General features: G+C 39.8%; 1 protein-coding gene across 1 annotated transcript in view; it reads left to right on the forward strand.

Moving 5' to 3' along the window:
* The window catches only part of SLC26A8 (solute carrier family 26 member 8), a 73,043-nt gene that overhangs the window by 16,797 nt on the left and 32,479 nt on the right, over positions 1-23,767 (forward strand). Inside the window, exons 3-5 of the mRNA XM_052649154.1 lie at positions 900-1,016; positions 2,576-2,757; positions 12,622-12,786. Of these exons, the coding sequence (XP_052505114.1) occupies positions 900-1,016; positions 2,576-2,757; positions 12,622-12,786 (464 nt within the window). The remainder of the gene's footprint in view (positions 1-899; positions 1,017-2,575; positions 2,758-12,621; positions 12,787-23,767) is intronic.

The raw sequence follows: 23,767 nt of genomic DNA on the forward strand, positions 1-23,767 counted from the left end.
TAAAACATATATACTGAAAATACCTACAGATGAAATGGCTTAATGTTTTGGATTTGCCTCAAAATAATTATGGGATGGGAGAGGAATGAAGACATTGATGAAACAAGATTGGCCATGAGTTGACCATTGTTGAAGTGGGTGATGGGTGCTTGGGGGTTCATTATACTCTGTTTCTGTATAGGTTTAAACTTTTCTATAAAAAAAAAAGCCTTGCTTGTTTCAGACAATAAGTTTGGCTCACTAGACTCATAATTGATTTCTGATGAGCACACTGGTGTGATGTAAATTGAAGAGAGTTGCTCAGGGCAGGAGTTGTGGACTTGAGACATCAAAGGATGACACCATGTAGGTCAGTCCATTTGCCTCAAAATTTCCAAAATCTCATGGTGCTTCTTAAAAAAGAAATTAAGTACTGAAGAAGGAGCTGAAGGAAGATGCTGGAGTGATTGGCATATGAAAGAAAGACAACACATACCAACTTGGAGTCAAGTCAGTTAAGTGTGACAATTCTTGCTTTGCCATCTAGCTTTATCTCCAACCCTGGAGGATCCCTAGGGCCTTCTTATACTAGACTGAGGGTGAGAATGGTCTGCTTCTGAGCTGTTGAGATTAAAGGTCTTATTGCTTTGATGTTTGCTTTCCATGATTCATATGAAAGGTGTTTAAGCCTCTGATTTAGAATTGAAGTGTAAAAACATGTGATAAAATGGGAAGAGAAGCTAGAAATCAAAGCAGATCATAAGAAGTACTAATTAAGGGCTGTATGCCAAAGGATACTGTTACCATATTCAGCTGTGCACATGGGGCATTTTTATTTTAAACATTCTTTACAGTTTTTATTTCAGGTGACTTTAAAAAGCCAGGCCACCTTTGCTTACTTAAATTATCTTGCTTTTCAGTCCTGATGCTTGGTTTGCTGGCAAGGCATCTGATTCCTCCTCTCAATGTCTCTTATGCAGCTTTCTGTGCTTCAGTAATTTATGGAATTTTTGGATCATGTCATCAAATGTCCATTGGTGAGTTCAGTGCTAAAATCACAGGAGTATATGAAGTCTCCATCTCGATTATTTACTTATTGCTAAGGAACTCAAGTTAAAGTTATGTTTAACAGATAAAGAAAAGAGGCAGAAGATGCATATTCTTTTTTTATAATCTATTTATTTTAATTGGAGGCTAATTACTTTACAATATTGTGGTGGTTTTTGCCATACATCGACATGAATCAGTCACAGTGATATTTTATTCACAGGGTTATTGTTCAGATTTTAGAAACTGAACACTTTCATGCTATTATTAATATCCCCACCAGACAAGCAGGCCCATTAAGTTATTAAAGGAATGAAAAGACAAGAGGCATCTTCCTTGTTGAAATTTCCACACTTTGGAATCTGATTATCCTCGACCGAGACGATCCAGAAATGATTTTGCCAAAACTCCTAGAATGAATCCACTTTTCAGCTGAACCCATAATAACCATACTCCATGAACCTGATTTATAATAATCATATCAAATTATTAATTTACATTGAGAAAATATTGTCATAGTAATCAAAACACTGAAACCCACAGGGTAAGCACTTTTCTTCCCTGAGTCAAATGACCATCTACTAATTTATAATTCGAAATGACTGTTGCAGAGACCAGACCCAACTGAAAGTCCTGTGATCAGCACAATTACTTCCCCTAGGTGAGCGTGTATAGAAATCAAACCACACAATGCCCTGACAGTCTCAGAAGGGCATTGCCAACGTTCATGAGTCAAGTACCTTTTTCTGAGCTTCCACACTGAACAACTGACCAGGCAACCAACGCTGACCATTCTGACTAGCACACTGTTTTCTCCAGATGTGTTTGTATATTCAGTCCAGTTTCCATCCCATTCTGTGGCATGCACCTGGGCCTTTTTAAGGACACTATTCTACATCTTTCCTAAAATTTAGTATCTGTTGATTTTACATTTAAACACTAAAACAGCTATTTTATTCCAATTACTCCAAGTTCTCAGAGAGCATTACAGTCACTTCCAAATACTGATAACAAGGGCTACTAGAGTTTTGCTTCTGTTAGGTAATTTAAAGGTAAAATTTGCCTTTGCCTCCTGCATTCATGTTGATATGAGAAGTAAATAAAATTTTGTTCGATACAGGTTTAGCTCCATGTCATTTTGCACCTATTACAGCCTTCTTAAGTGTTTAGGTATTGTTTTTCTTATTATCGATTAGCTTTGTTTCCTGATCCTTTTTCCACCATCTCATTTTTCACCGTTTCTAAGAACAGGTCCAGTAGCTGAGCTGGAAATATACATTTCCAGTTTCTCTCTCTTCCTACTCCATATGCCCATTGATACAAAGAGGTTGTTACCTAGGCCAAAAAGATCTAAAATTTCGGAGTTGGTTACAGTATGTGAAACAGAGAGCTTTTCCCTGCTCTTTCTTACTTCTCAGTGGCCACTTTCAGATAAGAAAAGTTGATCAGTTCGAGGACAGTGTATGAGACCGCGCTTTTCTTTTGTCACCATCTGTCAGTTTACCTGGACTTAAAACCTCACCCTCTGCCTAACCGTTTTCTTTCATAGGTACATTCTTCCTTGTGAGTGCTCTGACAATCAATGTCCTGAGGACAGAGCCATTCAACAGTGGCCACTTATTACTGGGAACTTTCATCCAGGATGACTTTTCTAACATAACCTTCTATGAGAACTATAACAGATCCTTGAGTTCTGTGGCATCTGTAACTTTGCTAACTGGGATTATTCAGGTAGGTCCTGAGTCTCTGAATCCCTGAAGGAAAAAGAAATAAATAAAGGGGCTGGACATGAACCCTTTCCTTGAATTGCTTCTGTTACCCATTGTGATATATCTGGAACTTAAGTGATTTTCTTTTTTTCCCAAAACTTATGGGACGTATGGATAGACTGACTCCTCAGTGACAAAACTTCTCCCTCCCCAGAAATCTACCACCCCTGGTTTAGGATGAGACACTCAACATTCTCCTCAATCTCTAATATTATAAGACTAAAGAAGGGTCCAAATAGGACTTCCCTGGTAGTCCAGTGGTTAGGACTTCACCTTCCAATGCAGGAGGTGCGAGTTCAATCCCTGGTGAGGGAGCTAGGATCCTGCATGCCTCGTGGTCAAAAAACCAAAACCTGAAACAAAAGCAATATTGTAATAAATTCAATAAGGACTTTGAAAATGGTCTATATAAAAAAAATCTAAAAATAAGAGAAGGGTCTCAGGGACTGTGGCCTAGAGTTCTAGGTTTCATGTTTTAAAAAATTCCTTTATATTCTTTCAACAAGAATAGCACTCGTGGGCTCACATACTGTATTTTTGGTTAGTGGGCATTAGAGTCAGGTGTAAAATCCTTCCTCTCCAATGACAGGACACAGCTAATGGATGATGATATCAATGATTTATTAAAATATCCAACCTTATTTTGGGCAGTGTCTTTGATTTCTTCTGAGTCTACCATCTAAAGCATCACCAACTGAACTAAAGTCATATATTTCAGCTTTATTTCTCTGTCTTCTCAGCTAACCCAAACTCTAGCTAACTTTCTCTGATTTCCCCGAAGCCATCCTTTATTAGGTAAAAACTTATTGGGAGCCTACAAAGGCAGGCTATCCTGGTGGGCTGACCCCAGCCCTGACTCTTACCAATTGTATGACTTACTTGCAGGCCTCGGTTTCTTCATGTTTAAAATGGGAATAATAATATTTGTATTGCAGATCAATACAAATTGCAGATTTGTATCTTGTAAGGATTAAGTGAGAAAATGCATGTAAAGCATTCAGCCCAGAGCCTGTCACATAGTAAGCATTAATAAGTTATAATTACAGAGTACAGAGAAATGAAATTGGTACTTTAATAGAAACCAAAAAAAATTTTTTTAAGATATAATACCCATGTTTTAAAAAGTCAGTCTTGCAGGAGAAGACAAAATAACAGGCAGCAAGTCAGCAATCTATTAATTATAAGTAGCCTTGGCATGTTCTTTTTCCTTGTTTGAGCATCACCTTTTTCATATAACAAAGAAGAAGATATTCCATTTACAGGAAGATAGAATATATGTACTTTTCCCTATTCCTTCTAAGAACAACTGAAAAAATTGGAAAGTTATATACAAACCAAGTATAAAAAGGCTCTGAAAGGTGGAGAGAAGACAACAAACTGGCTCAGACCCAAGGAACAACACAGTGGAGAGTTCCTTGGGTTTTCTTTTTGCCCCATACATCTTAAATTTGGTGCTAAAGAAGCCAGAAAGCCAAAATGCCAGTGTAGCAGACCAAAAGAGAAAGTCCCAACAAAAGTCTGTTCTATATAGCCACACAACTAGGAAAGACTAGCAGTTCTGAAAACATTTACCCAATAACTGCTCTACTCCAGACAAACACCAAGAAAAAAAAACAAAACTCTGTGGTGTTATCCTTACTCATGCCAGTGGTGGCCAAGTGGGGAGCCCAGACTTCCACCTTCACCCAGCTGTAATGAGGTAGCTACCCAGAGTGTTGTCAGAGAAGGCCAGATAGGGAGTCGAGACTTTCGTCTCCACTGGGTAGTAATGAGCCTCTCTTCCTACTCCTTGCTGGGGTGTGTCAGAGGAAGCCTAGTGAAGAGTCAGTTCTTTCACCACAACACAGCATTAATGATGACAACCCCCTCTGTAGCAGTGTCAGTGGAGGCCATGCAGGGAGAAATAAAGGCATTTCTGTCTCTCCCAGTCAGGATGGTATCAGTGGAGGCCTAGTGGGGAGCCAGAACTTCCATCTCCTCCCAGTAAAAATGAAGAGTCCCTACTGCCTCAGGTGTCAGTGGATTTTAAGAGGAGAACCTGGACTTCTACCTTACCAGGCAGTAACAAGGTAACACCTTCCCCTCTCAGCACTTTATCAAAATAAGATGGCTAAAACAGAACATTTCAGCAAGACCCAGAATCTTATAGCATAGTACATGCAATGTCAGTAGCTGAACTGAAAATAACTTGTCATATCAAGAACCAAGAACATTTCGACTTTAATGAAAAAAGGCAATAAAAAGATGCCAGCACTGAGATGAGAGGTGTTAGAATTATCTGGTATAAATTATAAAGCAGCCATCCTAAAAATGCTTCAGCAACCAATTATGAATACGCTTGAAACAAAGTGAAAAAATGGAAAGTCTCAAAAAATAAATAGAAGATATAAAGAAGAACCAAATAGAAATTTTAGAGCTGAAAAATACATTAACCAAAATTAAAAATTCAAAGAATGGACTCGATAGCAAAATGGAAGAGACAGAGTAAAGAATCAATGAACTTGTAGAAAGAACAACAGAAATCACTCAGTCTGAACAATAGAAAATAGACTGAAAAAAATTTAATGGAATCTCAGGGACGAGTGGGACTATAACAGAAGCTCTAACATTTGTGTCTCATAAGCATCCCAGAAAGGGAGGGGAAAAAAGATGGGACTGAATTACTTGAAGAACTAATAGCTAAAAATGCTGCAAATTTGACAAAAGATATACTTCTACAGTTTTAAGAGCCTTGGAAAATCCAAAACAAGATAAATCCATAGGAATCTATACCAAGACAAATCATAGTCTACGTCTGAAAACTAAAAACAATGAAAAAAAATCTTGAAAGCGGTGAAACACTTTACCTTCAGTGAGAAAATAATTTAAATGAGAGCAGATTTCTTATCCGAAACCATGGAGACCAGAAGGAAATTGCACAATATTCTTTCATTTGCTGAAAGAACTATTAATCCAAAAACGTTGTTGTTGTTCAGTTGTGTCTGACTGCAGCACACCAGACTTCCCTGTCCTTCACCACCTCCCAGAGCTGCTCAGACTCATATCCATTGAGTCAGTGATGCCATCCAACCATCTTGTCGTCCGCCATCCCCTCTCCTGCCTTCAGTCTTTCCCAGCATCAAGGTGGCCCTTCGCATCAGGTGGCCAAGGTATTGGAGCTTCAGCTTCAACATCAGTCCTTCCAATGAATATTCAGGATTGATTTCCTTTAGGATGGACTGATTTGATCTCCTTGCAGTCCTAGGCACTCTCAAGAGTCTTTTCCAACACCAAAGTTCAGAAGCATCAATTCTTCTTCACTGAAGTCTTCTATATGGTCCAACTCTCACATCCATACATGCCTACTGGGAAAATCATAGCTTTGACTAGATGGACCTTTGTTGGCAAAGTAATGTCTCTGCTTTTAAATCGTTATTTAGGTTTGTCATAGCTTTTCTCCCAAGGAGCAAGTGTCACGGCTGCAGTCACCATCTGCAGTGATTTTAGAGCCCAAGAAAGTAAAGTCTGTCACTGTTTCCATTGTTTCCCCATCTATCTACCATGAAGTGATGGGACTGGATGCTATGATCTTATTTTATTTGAATTTTGAGTTTTCAGCCAGCTTTTTCACTCTTGTCTTTCACCTTCATCAAGAGGTTCTTTAGTTCCTGTTCGCGTTCTGCCACGAGTGGTGTCATCTGCATATCTGAGGTTATTGATGTTTTTCCTGGCAATATTGATTCCAGCTTGTACTTCATCCAGCCCAGCATTTCTGAAAATAGCCTTCAAGAATGAAGGAGAAATCAAGATATATGAAGGAAAACTAAGAGAATTTATCACCAGCAAGACCTACCCTAAAAGAATGGCTAAAAGAAGTTCTCTAAACAGAAAGGAAACGATAAAAGAAGGTACCTTGGAACATCGAGTAGGAAGAAAGAACAATGGAAAAGGGAAAACATGGATAGATATGGTAGTTTTCTTTGTCTTCTTAAGTTTTCTAAATTATGTTCAATGGTTGAAGCAAAAATTAGACCACTGATGTGGTTCAAAATGCATATGGAAGAAATATTTAAAACAATTATTTTATAAACAAACATATTGGGAGGTAAATTTTCTATAATTTGCTCAAACTGGTAAAATGTTTACACCAGTAGACTGTGATAAGTTATGTATATATAATGTAATACCTAGGACAACCACTTCAAAACCTATACACTCAAAAATGCTATAGATAAATCAAAATGAAATTCTAAAAATGTTCAAGTAATGTGTGAAATCAGAAAAAATAAAAGATGGTAAATAGAGCAAACAGAAAAATGGCAGGCTTAACCCTTAACATATCAACATTTACATTTAAGATATCAACTAAATATTTAGAAATATGCCGTCTGCAAGAAACACCAAAAATAATAATTAGGTTGAAAATTTCAAAAAGGGAAAGATGTATCATGCAAATATTAAAGGAAAGCAGGACTGACTAAATTAATAACAGATAAAGTAGACTTCAGAGCCAAGAAAATTACCAGAGGTAGAGAAGGACAGCACGTAATAATAACAGGCTTGCTCTTCCAAGAAGATGGAGCTGACCTACATATATATGCAACAAACAGCAGAGCCCCAAAATATGTGAAGCAAAAGCTGATGTAACTGGAATGGAGAAACAGACAGATGCAAATCCACAGTTACAGCTGGAGACCTCACCACTCCTCTCTCAACAATTGATAGAACGACTGGACAGAAAATCAACAAGGATATAGTAAAATTCAAAACATCAACAACACCAATAGGACTCGAGACATTTATAGACTACTCCAACTAGTAACAGCAGAATACACATTCTTTTCAACAACCCATGGAACTATACAGCAAGACAGACCACATCCTGGGCTATAGAACAAACCTCAAGACATTTAAAAGAATTGAAGTCAAACAGTGCGTTCTCTGAGCACAGTGGAATCAAACTAGAACTCAAGAACAAAAAATTGACAGGAAAGTCTCCAAATTCCTGGACACTGAACAACACACTTGTAAACAGTCCATAAGTCAGAGAGGAAGTTTCGAGGGAAATAAATACACTGAAGTAAATGAAAATAAAATGTACCAAAATTTCTGGGACACAGCTAAAGTGGTGCTGAAAAGGAAATTTATAGCACTGAAATGCATATAGTAGAATAAAGAAAAAGTCTCAGATTAATAATATAAGCTCCCTCTGCAAGAATCTAGAAAAATAGGAGCAAATTATACCTAAAATAAGCAGAAGGAAGGAAACAATAAAGAGGAAAAGAGAATGAAACTAAAACCTGAAAAGTTCACACGCTGATGATTCCATTTATGTAAAATTCTTGAAGTGACAAAATTATAGAAGTGGAGAACAGGTTAGTTGTTGCCAGGGATTAAAGATGAGTAGAGATTAGAGGATGGAGGTTGGAGGCAGAGATGGGAGGTGAGAGTGCTGATGAGATTATTTTTTATCTTGTCTGTATTTGATGTCACTATCCTAGTTGTGGCATGTAGTATAGTTGTGGAAGATGGGGAAAACTGGGTACACAGGATCTCTGCATTGCTTTTTTACAACTGCATGTCAACCTACAATTGTTTACAATAAAAAGTTTTAGAGAAGTCTGAACTAAATAATAACATCTAACGATTGTTGCTATGTGCTGTCAGTGTTCAAAGCACTTTACATGTCTTATCCTCATTTGGTCCTCACAACACCCCCCTGTATGAGGGTAGGTATTACTCTGTACTTATTTTAAGGAAACAGAGGTATAGAGGGGTTAAGTGAATTGCTGACGATCATGTAACCAGTAAGATCCCAAACTGGGATTCAGACTGTTTGTCTGCCTCTAGAACCTGTGCACTAAATCTTAAAGTGCACACTAGTATTAATAAAAATGAAGAGTTCACTGTCAAAAGAATATGAAGTGGGGGCTTTCCCTGGCAGTCCAGTGGTTAAGAATCCATGCTTCCACCGCAGAGGGCATGGGTTTGATCCCTGGTCAGGAAACTAAGATCCTGCATGCCATGTGGCTTGTCCAAAAATAATTTTAAAAATATGAAGTGAAGGAATAGTTTTTAATTGGGATGGAGTTGTCTGGGAAGGAAGCAACCATTTATTAAACCTTTCCTTCATTCGCCAAACATTTAGTACAGAACTTCCTCGACTTATGATGGGGTTACATACTGATAAACCCATGGTAATTTGAGAATACTGTGAGTTGAAAATACATTTAGTAAACCCAGCTTACCAAATATCATAGCCTAGCCTGGCTTACCTTAAACATGCTCAGAACACTTACATTAGACTGTATTGGGCAAAATCATGTAACACAAAGCCTATTTTATAATGAAGTATTGGATATCTCATGTAGTTTGTTGAATATAGTACTGAAAGTGATCAACAGAGTGGCTGAGTGGCTTAGTGTGTCAGTTGTTTCCCCTCATGTCTGTGTGGCTGGGTGGGAGCTGTGGCTCACTGCCACTGCCCAGCATCACAAAAGAGCAGCATATTGCAGAGAGCTAGCCCAGAAAAAAAGATCAAAACTCAAAATACCATTTTTACTGAATGTGTAGTGCTTTTACACCATTGTAAAGTCGAAATTAAAACTATTAGAATGACTGTAATTTGGGACATGTCTCTACCTGTTTTCAATAAGGATGACAGAAATAGGTTTCATGTCACAGACCAGTTCTGGCTGATTGACAGTGATGACTAGAAAATTATGTTAACACCAGATTCTGAGGCCGCATCACAGTTGGGCAAGGAAGAGTTCAATGGTTCATTATAGATATCTGCCATTTACAAGGTTGAAGGAAGGCATAGCATGAAGAATGAGTGATATAGAGACTTCCCTGGTAGTGCAGTGGTTAAGAATCCATCTTGCAATGCAGGGGACACAGGTTTGGACCTCTGGTCGAGGAACTAAGATTCCCACATGCCGTGGAGCAACTAAGCCCTCAGCCGCAGCTGAGCCTGCACGCCACAAATAGAGAGTCCTTGTGCCTCAACAAAAGACCCTGCATGACACAAGGAAGATCCTGAGCGCCGCAAGTAAGACCCAAGGCAGCCCCCCCAAGAAAGAGAATGAGTGATACATATATTTGAGGTTTTCAGGTTTGAGCTAAGTGTTTTACATGTATTCTGTCATGTAATCCATACAAAACACTCATGTTGGGTATTATTCATTTCATAGACAAGGGAACTGAGGTTTGGAGAGTTTAAGAAACTTGTCCAGACGCACTCAGTACAACACTTTCTGAAGGAGAGAGGTTTTATTGAGCTCTTTTTACAGTTTTTATTTATTTATTGACTGCAGCCCACGGGCTTTCTCTAATTGTGTGGAGCGGGGTGGGGGAGCTACTCTCTAGTTGCGGTGGGTGGGCTTCTCATTGTGGTGGCTACTCTTGTTGCAGAGCAGAGGCTCCAGGGACCGCCAGCTCAGTAGCTGAGGCACACAGGTCCAGCTGTGGCGTTCTCCTGGAGCAGGGATCAAACTTGTGTCTCCTGCATTGGCAGGCAGATTCCCAGCACTGGACCACCAGGGGAGTCCTATTGAGCTCTTGAAAGAGATGATAAACCTGGGTTGGCAGAGAGGGAAGAGGGGTTTGGGCGTAAGCACAGAAGAAATCAGTCAATCACACAAAAGACAGGAAACAGATTGGCCTGACTAGAGTCAAGGAGCACTCTGGGCAGTAATGACCAGAGATCAAGGGAGACAAAGTGCTCAACTAACTGAAAGCTTTGAAACAAAACGCTCTTAAGGCTAATAGATTTGCTCCTCCAAGTTTGTTTTCTGAGAGTTCCTGGTGTAGCGGAATATGAAGCAGTGACAAGAGAAGGTTTCAAGACTTTGCTTTTCTTTCCCCATCTTCTTCATTGGGCTGTCATTTTTCTTAACCTGCCCTCTTAAGAGGATTGGAGTTCGCCCTCTAGCCATAATTTTCCACTTTTTTTTTAAATTATAAAAGATGAACAAGTATATTGCAAAAATCTCTAATAATAAAAGAGTATATAAATTACAAAATATTGCCTGTAACCTTTAATCAACCATTCCCCAAAGGCAACTTCTGTTAATAACTTGGCATCTATCCTTTTAAATCCTTTGCTTATGTGTTACATAGCATTTAAAAAATACATTTACATATGCCATATTTTACATGTATTTATATTTAATCCTAATTAAAAAGTCATGACCAACCTAGATAACATATTGAAAAGCAGAGACATTACTTTGCCAACAAAGGTCCGTCTAGTCAAGGCTATGGTTTTTCCAGTGGTCATGTATGGATGTGAGAGTTGGACTGTAAAGAAAGCTGAGTGCCGAAAAATTGATGCTTTTGAACTGTGGTGTTGGAGAAAACTCTTGAGAGTCCCTTGGACTGCAAGGAGATCCAACCAGTCCATTCTGAAGGAGATCAACCCTGGGTGTTCTTTGGAAGGAATGATGCTAAAGCTGAAACTCCAATACTTTGGCCACCTCATGCAAAGAGTTGACTCATTGGAAAAGACTCTGATGCTGGGAGGGATTGGGGGCAGGAGGAGAAGGGGACGACAGAGGATGAGATGGCTGGATGGCATCACTGACTCGATGGATGTGAGTCTGGGTGAACTCCGGGAGTTGGTGTAGACAGGGAGGCCTGGCGTGCTGCGATTCATGGGGTTGCAAAGAGTCGGACACGACTGAGCGACTGAACTGAACTGAACTGAAAGACATAAATTCAGTTTAATTATTCTTCTAAACATCAAAGGCCCAAATGTTTAATCTGGAGCCCAGGTTGTTTTAATGCTTTCCTTTGTGAAAAGCTGCGTTTCTCACAGGGGTGTTAACATGCCATGGGGAGGGCTATCAGAGGCTCCACTGGGCTTCCCTGGTGGCTCAGTGGTGAAGAATCTGCCTGCCATTGCAGGAGACACAGGTTCAATCCCTGTCCCACATGCTGCAGAGCAGCTGAGCCTGTGCACCGCAACTGGTGAGTCTGTGCTCTGGAGCCCGGGAGCTGCAACTACTGAGGCCCAGGCACCCTGGAGCCTGTAATTGGTAGCAAGAGAAGCCATCTCAGTGAGAAGCCCTCGCACCGCAGCTAGAGAAAAGCCCATGCACCAACTAAGACCCAGCACACGCAAAAATAAATAAATAAAAAGTATTGTTAAACAAGATTTTAGTGAAAAGGACTTTAAAAAAGCCAAGTCTTCTTCTGATCACTTTGTCACTGATTACCCCACATCCACAAGATTGGTAGATCCTAGGGTAAGAACGTTGACTTACATACTCATGAAGAAAGAAAGGAGTGTGGTCTTATGTTTGTAAAGGAGCCTCTGAATCAATACCAAGGACCTGCTTTTAGCTCATCAATTTCAGTTGATTAGGGAAAGAGAAACGAGTTATCAAAGGGGATTTCCCTGGCGGCCCTTTGGTAAATAATCCGCCTGCCGATGCAGGGGACCCAAATTTGATCCCCGATCTGAGAAGATTCCACATGCCATGGGGCAGCTAAACCTGTGCACCAACAACTGCTGAGCCTGACTACTTTGGGCCTGTGTGCCACAACTGCCGAAGCCCGTGCACACAGAGCCGGTGCTCCACACTGAGAGAAGCCACTGCAATGAGAAGCCCACGCAGCTAGAGTGACCTCCACTCGCCACACCTGGAGAAAGCCTGTGCACAGCAGCAAAGACCCAGCACAGCTCCCCCCGCCCAATTCTTTAAGTTAAAAGAAAATTATTAAAGGGGCCTAAACTAACTTTTTTTTGTCGGAACCTCTGGAGATGGCCTAATGGGGTGCCATTGCTGGTTTGATGACATTCCTCCTCACTCTGGTTTTCTTTTCCATCTGAATCCTCCTACAGCTGTCTATGGGCATGTTAGGTTTTGGCTTCATTGTCACTTACATTCCGGAGGCTGCAATCAGTGGTTACCTGGCTGCCACAGCCCTGCACGTTATGCTGTCCCAGTTGACCTGCATCTTCGGAGTTATGATCAGTTACAATTCTGGTCCCATCGCCTTCTTCTATGTGAGTAATTTCTACCATTACCCAGAGTAACAGATGCTCCTCCCCTTGCCTCCAAAAAGAAGTAGAGAGACTCTTGCATAGGTGGCTGGGTCAAGAGGGTCCTAGAGGTAATTTCACCTCTTTTAGATATACAGTCTTGATTAATTGCAGGTGCCAGTTGGACCATGTTCTCAGTTGCATTAATCATTTCACCCTCAGCCTTTTAAACTAACACGATTTATATTAAAATTTGGTCTTTTAGATAACTGTATCTATCATAATTCTTCCCATCATGTAACTCATAACAGACATGTATCCTAAAGCATCTTAAGAATATACAATGCAAAGTTGTCCCTGAATGCAACAATGGCCCAGAAGTCAAGGGAAACACACATGGTCTGGGCAAATTGATAAAGAGTAGGCTAATAAACAGAACTCCTGGGTCCTTTCCATTACGCTGAAACACAGAAAGTGTATTCTCTTCTTGTTGGACATTATTGTCTTTTAACGTATCTTTTCCAACTTAAAAAATTGTATATCCACCTACTTGCCCTCCCTTTTCTAGTCATGCTCATAAAGATCTCTATGCACAGCAACCTTGCCCAGGGACTTCTGTTTGAACTAATTTAGCAAGTGTCATTTTCTAGATTTAGGCAATTATTACATCCTTTCCTAAGCCTCTGTAATTTTGTTTTCTTTCAGAACATAATTAACTACTGTTTAGGTCTCCCTAAAGCTAATTCCACCAGCATCTTACTATTTCTAACCACTATTGTTGCTCTGAGAATCAACAAATGTATCAGAATTTCCTTCAATCAGTATCCCATTGAATTTCCCATGGAAGTTTTTCTGGTAGGTGTCTTTTTGCTTTTGTTTTGCTAAGTTAATTTTTACTGGAGTATAGTTGCTTTACAGTGTTCTGTTTCTGCTATACAGCAAAGTGAATCAGTTATACATATTAATATATTCCCTCTTTTAAAGATTTCCTTCCCATTTAGGTCACCACAGAGCACTGAGTAGAATTCCCTGTGCCATACAGTAGGTTCTTATTACTGGTCTGTTGTATCCATGGTAGTGTATATAAGTCAATCCCAATATCCAAATTCATGCCACCCCCTGCCCCTCTTGGTACCCCTTTGTTTGTTCTCTACATGTGTGTCTCTATTTCTGCTTTGCAAGTAAGTTCATCTGTACCATTTTTCTAGATTCCAATATAAACAATATTATATGACATTTTTCTCTTTCTGATTTACTTTACTCTGTATGACAATCTCTAGATCCATCCATGTCTTTGCACATGGCACTATTTTGTTCCTTGTTATGGCTGGGTAATATTCCATTGTATATATTATTGTTCAGTCACTCAGTCATGTCCAATCTTTGCGATCCCATGGACTGCAGCACACCAGGCTTCCCTGTCCTTCACCATCTCCCAGAGCTTGCTCAAACTCATGTCCATTGAATCAGTGATGCCATCCAACCATCTCGTCCTCTGTCATTCTCTTCTCCTCCTGCCTTCAGTCTTTCCCAGCATCAAGGTCTTTTCTAATGACTCAACTCTTCGAATCAGGTGGGCAAAGTATTGGAACTTCAGCTTCAGCATCAGTCCTTCCAATGACTATTCCCGATTGATTTCCTTTAGGACTGACTGGTTTGATCTCCTTGCAGTCCTAGGGACTCTCAAGAGTCTTCTCCAACACCACGGTTCAAAAGCATCAGTTCTTCGGGGCTCAGCCTTCTATACAGTCCAACTCTCACATCCATACATGCCTACTGGAAAAGCCATAGCTTTGACTATACAGACCCTTGTTGGCAAAGTGATGTCTCTGCTTTTTAATACGCTGTCTAGTTTTGTCATCGCTTTTCCTCCAAGGAGTAAGCGTCTTTTAATTTCATGGCTGCAGTCACCATCTGCAGTGATTTTGGAGCCCAGGAAAATAGAATCTGTCACTGTTTCCATTGTTTCCCCATCTATTTGCCATGAAGTGTGGGACCGGATGCCATGATCTTAGTGTTTGAATGTTGAGTTTTAAGCCAGCTTTTTCACTCTCCATTTCCACCTTCATCAAGAGGCACTTTAGCTCCTCTTCACTTTCTGCCATAAGGGTGGTGTCATCTGCATATCTGAGGTTATTGATATTTCTCCTGGAAATCTTGATTCCAGCTTGTGCTTCATCCAGCCTGGCATTTCTCATGGTGTACTCTGCATATAAAGTTAAATAAGCAGGATGACAGTATACAGCCTTGATGTATTCCTTTCCCAGTTTTGAACCAGTCTGTTGTGTTCCATGTCTGATTCTAACTGTTGCTTCTTGACCTGCATACAGGTTTCTCAGGAGGCAGATAAGGTTGTCTGGTATTCCCATCTCTTAAAGAGTTTTCCACAGTTTGTTGTGATCCACACAGTCCAAAGCTTCAGTGTAGTCAGCAGAAGTAGATGTTTTTCTAGAATCCTCTTGCTTTTTCTATGATCCAGCAGATGTTGGCAATTTGATCTCTGGTTCCTCTGCCTTTTCTAAATCCAGCTTGAACATCTGGAAGTTCTCGGTTCATGTACTGTTGAAGCCTAGCTTGGAGAATTTTGAGCATTACTTTGCTAGTGTGTGAAGTGAGCACAATTGTGGGGTAGTTTGAACATTCTTTGGCATTGCCTTTCTTTGGGATTGGAATGAAAACTCACCTTTTCCAGTCCTGTGGCCACTGCTGACTGAGTTTTCCAAATTTGCTGGCATATTGAGTGCAGCACTTTCACAGCCTCATCTTTTAGGATTTGAAATAGCTCTGCTGGAATTCCATCACCTCCACTAGCTTTGTTTGTAGTGATGCTTCCTAAGGCCCACTTGACTTCACATTCCAGGATGTCTGACTCTAGGTGAGTGATGATCACACCATTGTGGTTATCTGGTTCATTAAGATCTCTTTTGTATAGTTCTTCTGTGTATTCTTGCCGCCTCTTCATATCTTCTGCTTCTTTCAGGTCCATACCATTTCTGTCCTTTTTTGTGCCTATCTTTGCATGAAATGCCCTTTGTATCTCTCATTTTCTTGAAGAGATCCCTAATCTTTCTCATTCTATTGTTTTCCTCTATTTCTTTGCATTGATCATTGAAGAAGGCTTTCTTATCTCTCCTTATTCTTTGAAACTTTGCATTCAGATAAGTATATCTTACATGTAACACATTTTCTTTATCTGTTCCTTTGTTGATGGACATTTAGGTTACTTCCGTGTCCTGGCTATTGTAAATAGTGCTGCAGTGAACATTGGAATGCAAGTGTCTTTTTGAATTATAGTTTTCTCTGGGTATTTGCCCGGAAATGGGGTTTCTGGGACGTATGCTACCCAATAGAACGGTAGTTCTAGTTTTAGTTTTTGGAGGAACCTCCATACGGTTTTCCATAGTGGTTGTACCAGTTTACATTCCCATCAGCAGTGTAGGAGGTTTCCCTTTCTCCACGTTCTCTCCAGCATTTACTGTTTGTAGATTTTTTTGATGATGTCCATTCTGACCAGATGAGGTGATACTTCATTGTAGTTTTGACTTGCATTTCTCTAATAATTAGTCGTGTTCAGCATCTTTTCATGTGACTTTTGACCATCTGTATGTCTTTGGAGAAGTGTCCATTTAGGTTTTCCTCCCATTTTTTCATTGGGTTATTTTTTTTTCAATACTGAGCTGCATTAGTTGTTTGTTTATTTTGGAGATTAATCTCTTGTCAGTTGCTTCATTTGCAAATATTTTTTCCCATGCTGAGGGTTGTCTTTTTATTTTGTTTATGGTTTCCTTTGTTGTGTAAAAGCTTTTAAGTTTAATTAAGTCTCATTTATTTTTGTTTTTATTTTCATTACTCTAGGATATGAGTCAAAAAAGATCTTGCTGCAATTTGTGTCAAAAAGTGTTCTGCCTATACTTTTTCTCTAAGAGTTTTATAGTGTCCAGACTTACACTATAGTGTACAGCCTTATAGGTGTTTAATTCATTTTGAGTTTATTTTTGTGTATGGTATTAGGGAGTGTTCTAATTTCATTCTTTTACATGTAGCTGTCCAGTTTTCCCAGCACCACTTATTAAAGAGGCTGTCTCTTGGGGGAGAATGAATACACGTATAAGTATGGCTGAATCCCATTGCTGTTCACCTGAAATTATAAAATAACAAGTTTTTTAAAAAGAGGCTATCTTTTCTTCATTGTATATTCTTACTTCCTTTTTCATAGATTAGGTGACCATAGGTACCTGGGTTTACCTCTGGGCTTTCTATCCTGTTACATGTATCTGTATTTCTGTCTTTATGCCAGTACCACACTGTCTTGATAACTGTAGCTTTGTAGTACAGTCTGAAGTCAGGGAGTCTGATTCCTCCATCTCCATTTTTCTGTCTCAAAATTGCTTTGACTGGTTATAGCCTTTTACGTTTCCATACAAATTAATAGGGATTGAATTGAATCTGTAGATTGCTTCAGTTGTCTAGTCATTTTCACAATATTGATTCTTCCAATCCAAGAATAGGGTATGTCTCTCAATCTGTTTGTGTTGTCTTTGATTTATTTCATCAGTATCCTATAGTTTTCTGAATACAAGTCTTTTTGTCTCCTTAGGTAGATTTATTCCTAAGTATTTTATTCTTTTGTTGCAGTGATAAGTACGAATTGTTTTCTTAATTTCTTTTTCCGATATTTCCTTGTTAATGTATAGGAATACAACAGATTTCTGTGTATTGATTTTGTACCCTACAACTTTACCAAATGCACTGATACACTCTGGTTATTCTCTGGAGGCCTCTTTAGAATTTTATATGTATAGTATTATGTCATCTATAAAACAGTGACAGGTTTACCTATTTTCCAACCTGGATTCCTTTTATTTCTTTTTCTTCTCTGATTGCCATGACTAGGACTTCCAAAACTATGTTGAGTTATTACTTAGTGATAGTGATGAGAGTGGACATCCTTTTCTTGTTCCTAATCATAGAGGAAATGCTTCCAGTTTTTCACCAGAGAGAACAATATTTCCTGTGGGTTGTCATGTATGGTTTTTATTATATTGAAGTAGGTTCCCTCTATATCCACTTTCTGGAGAGTTTTTTTTTTTTTATCATAAATGGGTGTTGAATTTTGTCAAAAGCTTTTTCTGCATATGTTGAGTTGATCATATGGTTTTTATTCTTCAACCTGTATATGGTGTATCACATTGATTGATTTGCTTATATTGATGAATCCTTGCATCCCTGGGATAAATCCCATTTGATCATGGTGTATGGTCATTTTAATGTTTTGTGGGGTTCTGTTTGCTAGTATTTTGTTGAGGATTTTTGCATCTGTGTTCATGAGTGATTTGTTGTTGTTGTTCAGTCGCTCAGTCATGTCCAATCTTTGCGACCCCATGGACTGCAGCACACCAGGCTTCCCTGTCCTTCGCCATCTCCCAGAGCTTGCTCAAACTCATGTCCATTGAATCAGTGATGCCATCCAACCATCTCGTCCTCTGTCATTCCCTTCTCCTCCTGCCTTCAGTCTTTCCCAGCATCAAGGTCTTTTCTAATGATTCAACTCTTCCTTCTAATCAGGTGGGCAAAGTATTGGAACTTCAGCTTCAGCATCAGTCCTTCCAATGACTGTTCATGATTGATTTCCTTTAGGACTGACTGGTTTGATCTCCTTGCAGTCCTAGGGACTCTCAAGAGTCTTCTCCAACACCACGGTTCAAAAGCATCAGTTCTTCGGGGCTCAGCCTTCTATACAGTCCAACTCTCACATCCATACATGCCTACTGGAAAAGCCATAGCTTTGACTATACAGACCCTTGTTGGCAAAGTGATGTCTCTGCTTTTTAATACGCTGTCTAGTTTTGTCATCGCTTTTCTTCGAAGGAGCAAGTGTCTTTTAATTTCATGGCTGCAGTCACCATCTGCAGTGATTTTGGAGCCCAAGAAAATAGAATCTGTCACTGTTTCCATTGTTTCCCCATCTATTTGCCATGAAGTGATGGGACTGGATGCCATGATCTTAGTTTTTGAATGTTGAGTTTTAAGCCAGCTTTTTTACTCTCCATTTCCACCTTCATCAAGAGGCACTTTAGCTCCTCTTCACTTTCTGCCATAAGGGTGGTGTCATCTGCATATCTGAGGTTATTGATATTTCTCCTGGAAATCTTGATTCCAGCTTGTGCTTCATCCAGCCCAGCGTTTCTCATGATGTACTCTGCATATAAGTTAAATAAGCACAGTGACAATATATGGCCTTGATGTACTCGTTTTCCTATTTGGAACCAGTCTGTTGTTCCATGTCCGGTTCTAACTGTTGCTTCTTGACCTGCATACAGGTTTCTCAGGAGGCAGATAAGGTCATCTGGTATTCCCATTTCTTGAAGACTTTTCCACAGTTTGTTGTGATCCACACAATCAAAGGCTTTAGCGTAGTCAATGAAGCAGAAGTAGATGTTTTTCTGAAATTCTCTTGCTTTTTCCATGATCATCAGTAATATTGCCCTGTAATTTTCCTTTTTTGTGTGAGATAGCTTTGTTTGGTTTTTATATCAGAGTGATGGTGGCCTCATAGAATGAGCTTGGCAGTGTTCCTCCTGCTGCAATTTTTTGGAAAGATAAATGTTAACTCTTCTCTAAATGCTTGATAGAATTATGAAGCCATATGGTCCTGAACTTTTGTTTGTTGAAAGATTTTTTTCTTGGGTGCACTGGGTCTTCATTGCTTTTGCATGGGCTTTCTCTAGTTGCAGTGAGCAGAACTGCAGTGAGCAGGGACTGCTTTTCGTTGCGGCATGTGGGGTTTTTCATTGCGGTGACTTCTCTTGTTGCAGAGCACGGGCTCTAGGCCCACAGCCTTCAGTAGTTGCAGCACCTGGGCTCACTAGTTGTGGCACATGGGAGCAGTCATTGCAGTGTATGGGCTTCATTGTTCCACGGCATGTGGAATCTTACCGGGACAGGGATCAAACCCGTGTCCCCTGCATTACCAGTTGGACTTTTATCCATTGCACCACCAGGGAAGTTCTGCTTGAAGATTTTTAATCAGTTTCAATTTCATTACTTGTGATTGGTTTGCTCACATTTTCTGTTTCTTCCTGGTTCAGCCTTTGAAGTTTGTTCTTTTCTACGAATTTGTCCCTTTCTTCTAGATTGTCCATTTTATTGGCATACAGTTGCTTGTAGTAGTCTCTTGTGATCCTTTGTGTTTCTGTGGTGTCAGTTGTAACTTCTCTTTTTCATTTCTAATTTTATTGATTTGAGCCATTTCCCTTTCTTTTTTCTTGAGAAGTCTGGCTAAAGGTTTTGTTTAACTCTTTAAGAACTAACCTGTAGTTTCATTGATGTTTTCTATTGTTTTCCTCATCTCTATTTCATTTATTTCTGCTCTAATCTTTATGACTTCCTCCTTTCTATCAGCTTTGGGTTTTGTTTGTTCTTCTTTCTCTAGGTGCTTTAGATGTCAGATTTTGTTGCATCCCTTAGGTTTTGAATCATTGTGTTTCCATTGTCATTCGTTTCTAGGTATTTTTATTTCCTCTTTGCTTTCTTCAGTGATTAATTGGTTATTTGGTAGCATATTGTGTAGCCTCCATGTGTTCGTGTTCTTTACAGTTTTTTTTTTCCCTGTGATTGATTTCTAATCTCATAGTGTTGTGATGAGAAGATGCTTGATATGATTTCAGTTTTCATACATTACCTAGGCTTGATTTGTGACCCAAAATGTGGTCTCTCCTGGAGAATGTTCTGTGTGCACTTGAGAAGAAAATGGATACTGCTGCTTTCAGATGGAATGTCCTGTAAATATCAATTAAATCTATCTGGTCTAATGTGTCATTTAAAGGTTGTATTTCCTTATTATTTTTCTGTCTAGATGATCTGTCCATTGGTGTAAGTAGGGGTTTTTTTGGTAGGTGTTTTATACTCCAAACTCGTGGCTCAGGTCATTTAAAATAAAACAAAAAGCAAGTAACCTAGGAAGGGAAATGTTCATAGGAGAATTGTAAAAATAATATTTTTAAAACATATGCTGATTCATAACAAAGCTGAATATATACATTTAATTTTAAACGCTAGCTTATATTTTTTAAACATGCTTATTTTTTAAAGGATTTTTATCTGTTACGTCTTTTTCATACTATTTGAAAAATAGGGTTTTTATTCCCTCTTGTGATAGTAATACAGGCTCATTCTATCCATTTCTTGGGGGGGCCCTGCTACACAGCTTGTGGGGTCTTAGTTCCCCTACCTGGGGTCAAACGTGGGCCGCTAGGAGTGGAAGCATAGAGTCCTAACCACTGGACGGACTATCGGAATCCTAGCAATTTTTTTTTTTTTATAAAGAAGAAAAAATGGAGGAAAAGAAATTCCTATAGCTTCACTATCCAAAGTCAGCTACAATGATATTTCTGTACTTTCAGTTATTCACATCTTCTTCTTTCAAACAAATACGTAACCGACTATGCTCAGGTGAATTTCTGTGTTCTTCCATGTAGAGGTTTCATTTCTATTTTAACATAGCAGCAACCACACTCTTATTCAGCCTCCTTTCACTCTCATTCTGCTACAGTAAAGAAATTGAGGGAGATGAGATGTTAAGTGAATCCGTGTCACCAAGTGGCAGAGCTGGATTCAGGGAGGAAGCGTTCCTGGTGGAGGTGTGCGCTTATGTGTATGACCAGGTTTTTTTGACATCTTTTGTTTTTTAAGATCAGGTTGGTTGTGTTAGTCACTCAGTCGTGTCCAACTCTTTTTGCGACCCCATGGACTGTACCCCGCCAGGCTTCTCTGTCCATGGGATTGGTCATGCGAGAACACTGGAGTGGGTTGCCATTCCCTTCTCTAGGGGATCGTCCCGACCCAGGCATCAAACCCAGGTCTCCTGCATTGCAGGCAGATTCTTTACTGCCTGAGCCACCAGGGAGGCCCAAAATGTGCACTGTGAGGCAGTCAGGAGTCAAACCTGGAACCTTCTGATCCGTCCGCAGTCAGACGCATTACCCATTGCACCGCTGGATAAATATGGCTCCTTTTTCTTTTTGAGAATATATTTTTTTAATGTTGTCTAAATGATAACATTTCTTGTTTCTTTTAAGAAATCTAGGGGATTTCCCTGGCAGTCTGCTGATTAGGATGCCTCGCTTTCACTATGGATGACGCAGGTTCAATCCCTGGTCCAGGGAACTAAGATCCCACAAGCCATGTGGCATGGCCGAAAAAAAATTTTTTTCTTTTTAAAATTTATCTTGTGCAGTTATATTTAACATTTTGACAGTAGTAAAGCCATTTTCATAAATAAAGCTCAGGTTTTTAAAGTCAGCATTTCTTACAAGGATCGCCGAATCTTTGGGCATCCATGAGAATTATTTTCCCTTTAAGAAGTGTTCTGTGACCAAGATATTTAGAATTCACCATGTGCTCGCCTGTATCTTCCAGCTGCCCTTGTAGTTAGGCAGGACCATGTGACTTTGGGGCCAAAGCATATGAAAACAGGCATGAGTCCCTGGTGTTCTTTCTTCCCCTGCTGTAGTGATCGTAGGGGCTATACATTGAGATGATAGAGTCTCCAGGTGGAATTAGCCTAGATCTCCAAGGCACTGTTTGCAAAGAAGCTGCCCTGAAGAGACACTGACCCACAATGGACTTCTCATGGGCAAAAAAATAACTTTCACATGTTAGGGCACTAAGATCCCGTGGTCTGTATATTGCCACAGTATAACTTATTCTATGCGAACTAATCCAGAGCCACACTCTGCATGATTGAACGAGTATGGGAATTGCTTTGGAAACGGACACCAAGCTCTGTCTCATAACTGTTGTCTACTTCTTGAGGGGTACATTCTTTCTTCCTTGGAATAGTTAAAAAGCTATCAGTTAATAAAGGGCAGAGGTGAATGGCTGCTTTTACAAAAGGCCTTCCCAAACACTGTACACAAAGAGTGGAGCCCTAGAACCCGGGACAGTGTGCATGAGGAGTCTGGGGACTGGAGTCAGGGGCAGCCGCTCCTCACGGAACCCAGACCAGCTCCTGCGTCTTGGGAAGCTGAGGCTTCGGAGTGGCCAGCAGATGGCATCTGTGACACAGGCGTCAGTGCACTCTCTCTGTCTCTTTCTCTGTCCCTCTTTCTCGCCAGCTTTATTCAGGTATAAAACTGTAAGATATTTGACGTGTGCACCAAGACGTATACATTGTGAAAGGATGTCTTCCATCTAGTGAATTAACACAGCCATACCTCATGTACTGATCCTTTTTTTTTTCCCCTGGTGAGAATATTCTCTCTTAGCAAATTTTAAGTATATAATACGATGTTATCAACAATAGTCACCATGTTTTATGTCAGATCCTTAGATCTTATTCATCCTATAGCTGAAAGTTTGCCCTGTTTCTTCAACTTTCTTAATGCCCTTACCCCGCAGTCGCTGGCAACCAACTTCTTGTCTGTTAGCTATATAAAGATCACAGAGCTTCTCTGTTGGTTCAGATCTTCCTTCCATTCTGATCTGTAGGCTTCCTAGGGCTCATCATCTGATCAGAGCATCACAGGTAAACCAACTACTCTTTGTTGGTATGAGTCCAACTGTTTTCTTTTTCTTTTTAGATTGCACATACAAGTGATTCCATGCAGTATTTGTCTCTCTCTATCATAATGCCCTTAAGGTCTATCCACATTTTCCCAAATCAACCCTTTTTTAAGAGACATCAGCAGCAGGGATCGTAGTGATATCCCTTTAAGCAACCTCAAAGGCTTTAATGTTAACATTCAGTTCAGTTCAGTCGCTCAGTCGTGTCCGACTCTTTGCGACCCCATGAACCAGGGCTATTAGGAAAGGAGAAAAGTAATTGGATGGAGGATGCTGTAGGTTGACTGTGGCTCACAGACTGGTTTGTGAGCCACAGTTAAGATGTTTCTTTGGGGAATGCTATAAATAATTAGGATGCGCCATGAAGTGAAGGGGGGGAATAAACTGAGCTCCAGCCATAAATGTTGGTGGAGACTTTGAATTATTGCAATTTAGGCATCAA

Source organism: Budorcas taxicolor, chromosome 11 (genome assembly GCF_023091745.1).
Source record: "Budorcas taxicolor isolate Tak-1 chromosome 11, Takin1.1, whole genome shotgun sequence".
NCBI lineage: Eukaryota > Metazoa > Chordata > Mammalia > Artiodactyla > Bovidae > Budorcas > Budorcas taxicolor.